The 7279-nt window shown below is 42.0% G+C and overlaps 1 protein-coding gene across 3 annotated transcripts in view; it reads right to left on the minus strand.

Moving 5' to 3' along the window:
• glmna (glomulin, FKBP associated protein a) overlaps window positions 1-7032 on the minus strand; it is a 44520-nt gene extending 37488 nt beyond the window's left edge. The window contains exons 1-2 of one of the 3 annotated variants that reach the window (XM_078408213.1): window positions 6965-7032; window positions 3404-3472 (exon numbers count right to left, since the gene is read on the minus strand). In XM_078408213.1, the coding sequence (XP_078264339.1) occupies window positions 3404-3442 (39 nt within the window). In that variant the 5' untranslated portion in view covers window positions 3443-3472; window positions 6965-7032. Of the gene's footprint in view, window positions 1-3403; window positions 3473-6308; window positions 6515-6554; window positions 6835-6964 lie in introns of those variants that run through there. The other 2 variants (XM_078408215.1, XM_078408214.1) reach the window with 2 other exon arrangements.
• Between the last annotated feature and the right edge of the window lie 247 nt (window positions 7033-7279).

Below are 7279 nucleotides of genomic sequence, written 5' to 3' on the forward strand. Positions count from 1 at the left end.
CAGACGGACAACCCACTCACCCCGGTATGCCCGACCTCCCGCTGCAGACTGTGGATTCACGTCACAGACAGGAACCTGCACAGTGGGCCCGTCCCGCACACCGCGGAGACTTGCTTATCGTGGATGGTGGACCCACTCCATGGATCGGAACCCACTCGAAGGCCTGGCTCGCATGCCGCGGATCGAGGACCCACGGGAACCCACCTGGAGGACGGGTAATTAGACCTGATTTGATCCAATTTTCAAACCATTGTAAATAAAATATTATTTTCACGAATTGTATCTAAGAACTGGCATGACGGGCCTATTTTAAAAGTCAAAGCAAAGTTTTCCAGGAGTTAGACTGAAAAACATATTTATGCACAAAGAGAAAGTAACTTTGAACACTTCTGCCATTTCCAAACAAGGAAATGGCAGAAGAGTTGAACAGATACTTCGGTTCTGTCTTCACTAAGGAAGACAAAAACAATCTCCCAGATGTACTACAGGACGGAGGATCTAGGGAGACAGAGGAATTGAAAGAAATTTGCATTAGGCGAGAAAGAAGAGGTAATAACGGCGTATTTGGATAGCAGTAAAAGGATTGGTCCAAGTCAGCATGGATTTATGAAGGGGATATCCTGCTTGACTAATTTTCTGGAATTTTTTGAGGATGTGACAAGTAAAGTGGACTGAAGGAGAGCCAGTGGATGTAGTGCGTCTGGACTTTCAGAAAGCCTTATCAAAGGCCCCACAAATTAGATTGGTGGTCTAAATTAGAGCACATGATATTGGGGGTAGGTATTGACATGGATAGAGAATTAGTTGGCAGACAGGCAGCAAAGAGTAGGAATAAACTGGTTCAATACTTTATTTGTCACATGTACCGAGGGTACAGTGAAATTCATTTTTGTATACAGTTCAGTATAAGTATCACCATACATAAGCACTTAGGTACATATTAGATAAGCATCTTCAGATACAGTGCAGAGGGAGTGCACGGCCTCGATGGTGGAGTGGGCCACAGGAGGCCCTGCAACAACCTGGGGCTCGACTGGACTGGATGCTGCTCAAGAGGCCGAGCACGTGGACCGGACACGCCCTATGATGAAGCAGAGGCGGAGGACACCAACGGCTTATCATGGATGGTGGACCCACTCCATGGATCGGAACCCACTCGAAGGCCTGGCTCGCACGCCGTGGATCGAGGACCCACGGGAACCCACCTGGAGGACGGGTTGACCCTTCAACACTGCCAGGCCACAGACCTTCATGGTCAGATCAAGATCCCTGCACTTGCAACAACTGGGACTTGAAAATTACACCAAACTAGCGACTTTTTATATTGTTTCAGTGTACTACTGCTATACACCTGTACTGTATCTGAAGATGCTTATCTAATATGTACCTAAGTGCTTATGTATAGTGATACTTATACTGAACTGTATACAAAAATGAATTTCACTGTACCTTCGGTACATGTGACAAATAAAGTATTGAACCAGTTTATTCCTACTCTTTGCTGCCTGTCTGCCAACTAATTCTCTATCCATGTCAATACCTACCCCCAATATCATGTGCTCTAATTTAGACCACCAATCTAATTTGTGGGGCCTTTGATAAGGCTTTCTGAAAGTCCAGACGCATTACATCCACTGGCTCTCCTTCAGTCCACTTTACTTGTCACATCCTCAAAAAATTCCAGAAAATTAGTCAAGCAGGATATCCCCTTCATAAATCCATGCTGACTTGGACCAATCCTTTTACTGCTATCCAAATACGCCGTTATTACCTCTTCTTTCTCGCCTAATGCAAATTTCTTTCAATTCCTCTGTCTCCCTAGATCCTCCGTCCTGTAGTACATCTGGGAGATTGTTTTTGTCTTCCTTAGTGAAGACAGAACCGAAGTATCTGTTCAACTCTTCTGCCATTTCCTTGTTTGGAAATGGCAGAAGTGTTCAAAGTTACTTTCTCTTTGTGCATAAATGTGTTTTTCAGTCTAACTCCTGGAAAACTTTGCTTTGACTTTTAAAATAGGCCCGTCATGCCAGTTCTTAAAGATACAATTCGTGAAAATAATATTTTATTTACAATGGTTTGAAAATTGGATCAAATCACCCCTTAACCTTCTCGGTTCCAAACAAATAGGAGGCATGATGGTGCAGCTAGTAGACCTGTTACCTCATAGCACCAGGGACAGATTCAATCCTGACATCAGCCTGTGTGCATTTTGCACAATGTGTGTTCACAAGGTTTATTTCATGTAATCCCCATTACCTCCACGTCCAATGAGGTGCAGGTAGTAGGTCCATCAGCCATTGTAAAATGCCCTAGTGTATGGAGCGATGAGATCTGGGGAGAATTGAAATGAATGTGGGAAAAATGGGTTATAGGGAAACTAAAGATGGGATTGCTCTCTTTGCTGGAGTGCATGGACTGGATAAGCCAAATGGCCACCTCATATGCCATGAGGAAATATAAAACATAGTATAAATCAACATCATTTAATGTAATCTATCCTCTTAATTTAAACGTTTTGGTATCCAAGTATTATTTTTGTACATTCAAATTATATTCCTTCCAATACATCCTTCAAAGGATGTGGTATCTAAATATGCATACCATATTTCCAGTGTAGTCTGATCAGGACTTTTTAAACCATGGTTATTGGATTAAAGAATTCAAACTAATAAGATTTACTACACATATTTACATGCAGGAGACAGTATTTAAATTACTTTAGTAAATCACTTTAGTAAAATGATTAGACATCCTGTGACTTATTTCTAAATATAAACTATAATTTATTATTTTTCAAAATGAAAAAAAGTGACGACAAGCTGACATCCATTTCTCAAGCAAATATGTAGTAAATCGGTTGACATATTTAATAAACGCCTCTCTCTTTGGTTAAGTCTCTGAATGACTGCATTAATCACTGTTAAATAATAATGCTCTTAATGGATCTGGAGCGTAACCAACTGAGGTTATAGAATTATACGCATAAAAACGGGCCTTCGGCCCATCACATCCATGCCAACCAAGATGTCTATAATTCTAATGTGAAAACATTACCAAAGGGAAAAACTGTTGATGAATATTTCCAAGATGCAGTAAAACATTAATGATCCAGCATAATCAGGACTTTGACAGTGTACGAATGGTGGATTTTTCAGGCTATTTGATGTTATTCCAATATATTGTTGATTCAATTTTTTAGATGTTTCACAGTATTTTATTAATTTCTCCAGTGAACCAGATGAATTCCTATATTCTGAACCAGGAGAGTGCAGCAAACAGCCTCCGTTAGCCATATGCTGAACCATCAGGATTTCTGGATAAAGAATTATTGGACTTTTGCTATATACCGGTTAATGTATGGATAAACTACATACCGAAAGGATAATTAAATTACCAGACTTACACATCTCTTGATTACCCCTTGCAGTTCTTCCAAAGCCATTTTGATTCTGCTTTCTACCCACACTTACAACTGGAACACAAAAAAAAAACATGTGTTTAGACACTGCTGCACTTTTCAACTGTGGTTGAAGAGTGCCCTGCCAAATTATGAAGGTCAGTTGTTTCTGCAAAGATGGTCTTTTTTGGTGTTAACTGATTTTGGTCACATTGCTATAATAGGAATTGAATCTGACACCATTCTAGTTTGAATCTGACACCATTCTAGACACAGATATTAACTAGAACGGTCTCAGATTGAATTCCTAATATTAAATCTTACAGCCATTTACATCATGAACTGTTTGGTACCGGTTTCTATCACTTTCAGTCCCAATAGTTCTTTGTACATTATTTAGTATATCGATAGCAAGCAGAAAGAGCATTTATCAAAAAATGAAACATACATTTATCATCTGAGTTAAACCATCTTCCTGATGGCACAGTGGTTAATTATATCCCACTACCATTACACCGACTACAAATCAGGAAGGGTTTAGTTTCAACATTCCATGCCATGCAAATTTATTGATATTGGCTAAGGTTATGCAGTCATCCACATTTATGATTTGAAATCAAAAGCTGATGTAAACATCAACTTGGCATTCAGAATGTTCAAGACAAATCATGAGAGGAATAAATTGAGTAGATGCACCAAATCTCTTGCCCAGAGTGGGGCACATCGAGGACCAGAGAACATAGATTCAAGGTGAAGAGGAAAAGATGTAATACGAATCCGAGGGGTAGCTTTTTCACGGTGGGTGTATGGAACAAGCTGCCAGAGGAGTTAGTTGAGGCTGGGACTATCCCAACGTTTAAGAAACAGTTCGACAGGTACATGGATAGGACAGGTTTGGAGGGATATCGACCAAACATAGGCAGATGGGACTAGTGTAGCTGGGACATGTTGGCCGGTGTGGGCAAGTTGGGCCAAAGGGCCTGTTTCCACACTGTATCACTCTATGACTCCATGACTCTTAACCGGCTGAAAAATCTTGGGAAATTGGGGAGCCCATATCACTATGGCAGTTGAAGCGAATGAACTCAAGATATTTAAAATCAAGTATTTTCTGCACCTTGTGGTTCAGTCCCTGTGGGAAATTATCAATCGAGACATTGCAGAAATGATTCTTAAAAGTTTCAGGCATGCAAATAAATGGGCAAAAGTTCCTGAAACGTTTATCAAAAATTGGAAGTTATATCGTAATGTTTTGAACAGGGCAATCTAGTTTGAAAGGTATTTACCATTCATTCTAAGAAATGAAGACCATCAAGAAGACATAAATGAAATAACCTGCCTTGCAACAGAAAGTATTTTGCCCCAGGATTGACTGTTACCAGTGTCCTTATTTCAATTATGGGTAAAAACGACCATATTTTGCACTGAAATATAAAATACAGCTGCAAATTCTTATTGTAAAATGCTGTAAAAAAAACAGTTGATGTTTACATCAGCTTTTGATTTCAAATCAGATTTCAAAAGTCATCCCATGTCATTCAATGCTCGGGAAACAAACATAATTCTGAAATTTCAGGGGTTTACTTCTCATTTACGTGCATGTCTGAAAATTTTAAGAATTATTCCCACAATGGCTCAATTGACAAATTAACTTTCCACATTAGACTGATATTGGTGGAGATGATAGACACAAGATGCTGGAGTGACTTAGCAGGTCCAGCATCTCTGGAGAAAAGGAATTTGTGACGTTTCAGATTGAGATCTTTCTTCAGACTAAGATGATGCAATTATCTGAAGAACCTCATTTTAAATATCTTAAATTAATTTCTTCAGTCTGAAGAAGGGTCTCGACCCGAAACGTCACCCATTCCTTCTCTCCTGAGATGCTGCCTGACCTGCTGAGTTACTCCAGCATTTTGTGATACCTTAAATTCCCTTTCAATTAAGGATTCCAAACATAAAACATTAATTGCTAATAGTGTGCTGTAGGAATTCATCAGGTCATGTAGCATTGGTTGAGGGAAATGGACAGACAATCATTTGGTTTGGGATCATTCTCCAGACTGATGAAGTCTGAAGAAAGATCGACACGAAAGATCCTGACCCAAAACGTCGACTGTGCATTTGCCTCCACAGATGCTGCCCACCTGCTGAGTTCATCCAACATTTTGTTTTAGTTAGTTTAGAGATACAGTATAGAAACCGACCCTTCAGCCCATCGAATCCACACCAACCATCGAAGTTATATCATAATGTTTTGAGCAGGATAATCTAGTTTTCTGCTCAAGATTCAGGATTGTGAGGCTTGGCAGCACAGTCAAGCAGCACAGTGGCACAGCTGTTGCCTCACAGTGCCAGAGACCCAGGTTTGATTCTGACCTCGGCTATTCTGTAGGGACTTTGCACGTTGTGTGCCTGACTACATGGGTTTCCTCTAATATCCCAAAGATGTGCTGGTTTGTAAGTTAATTGGCCTCTGTAAATTAACAGAGGAATGGATTATAAAGTGGTATAACACAGAACTAGCGAGAACAGATGATGGATGGTTGACAGGAATTCAGTGGGCCTAAGGGCCTGTATCCATGCTATATCTTTCAAATTCAATTGCAGCATCCAGTCCCTTGTATCTCTATAAAACATTACTTCCCTTTTCATAGATACTGCATGACCAACTGAGAGGTTCCAGCATTTTTTTGGTTTTATTTCAGATTTCCACTATATGTAATCCCCCTTTGCTCCATTGTCCTATCTTAATGATATATCTTAAGTTGTGTAGAAAATAATTTGTCCAGTTTTTTTCCTGAGCATTGGATGGTGTGGGATGGCTTTGCTGTTGGGCATAAGGTTTAGGTGGGAAGGAACTGCAGATGCTGGTTTAAACCGAATAGACAACATGCTTGCTTGACTCAACTCAACAAGACTGGCAGCATCTCTGGAGAGAACCCTTCCTCAGACTGAAAGTCAGGGGAGAGGGAGTCTAGAGATATGGAAAGGCAAGGTGTGAAGACAGATCAAAGCAGGCGATGCTCAAGGAAATGTAGAGTTCATTGTTCATTGTAACGTGGTCGTAGAGTTGGAAGAATCACAGAGGGGGAGCAGCGAGAGGGGGTGTTGCAGAACTCTGAAAGAGAAGAGAACTTCTTCCAAGTAGGCATACCTTGAGGAGATTTCGCAGTGGAGCAGACAAAATGTTAGGAAAGAACTGGATACACGCAAAATGCTGAAGAAACACAGCGGGACAGACAGCGTCTCTGGTGAGGATCCGGGTCGAGACCCCTTCTTCAGACCGAGTGTCAGGGGAGAAGGAGACGAGAAATAGGGAAGGGTGGGACTCTGCACACAGTGCATGAAATGCAGGTGTCAATGGGGTTGCGTTTTACATTTGAGTGCGGGGAGTCGCCGTTTTAACCCACAGTTGACGGGAGGAGACGGCGGACACGGAGTGCAGCTCCCCGCGCGCCCGCACAAATCAAACGCGCGCGGGCCGCCGACCGTTGGCTTTAACGGACCGTTTCCCCCCCCCCCCCCCCCCCCCCCCCCCGAGCGCCGCGCCCCAGCTCCCCTTACCTTCCCATCGCAGCCGCGCAACCACCCGCTACCCCCATCGGTCGCGCGCCCGCTTACGTACATACGTACTTCGGGTCGCGCGCGCCTTTCCGCGATGCACGGCGACCTATCTTCGGTCACGTGGTTCTACACTACAGGAGCCCATTCCCCTCAGCTCAACATCTCCCAAAAAAAGATGAATTGCAAAATGGTAAAGGACACAAAGTGCTGAATTAACTCCCCCCCACTTCCACCTACATTTCTTCCTCTGGCTTCACAATTTACAACTCTTCAATCCTGTCTCACTCCTGCTTTAATCTCTGGCATTTGTTCCAT

Source organism: Rhinoraja longicauda, chromosome 11, assembly GCF_053455715.1.
Source record: "Rhinoraja longicauda isolate Sanriku21f chromosome 11, sRhiLon1.1, whole genome shotgun sequence".
NCBI lineage: Eukaryota > Metazoa > Chordata > Chondrichthyes > Rajiformes > Arhynchobatidae > Rhinoraja > Rhinoraja longicauda.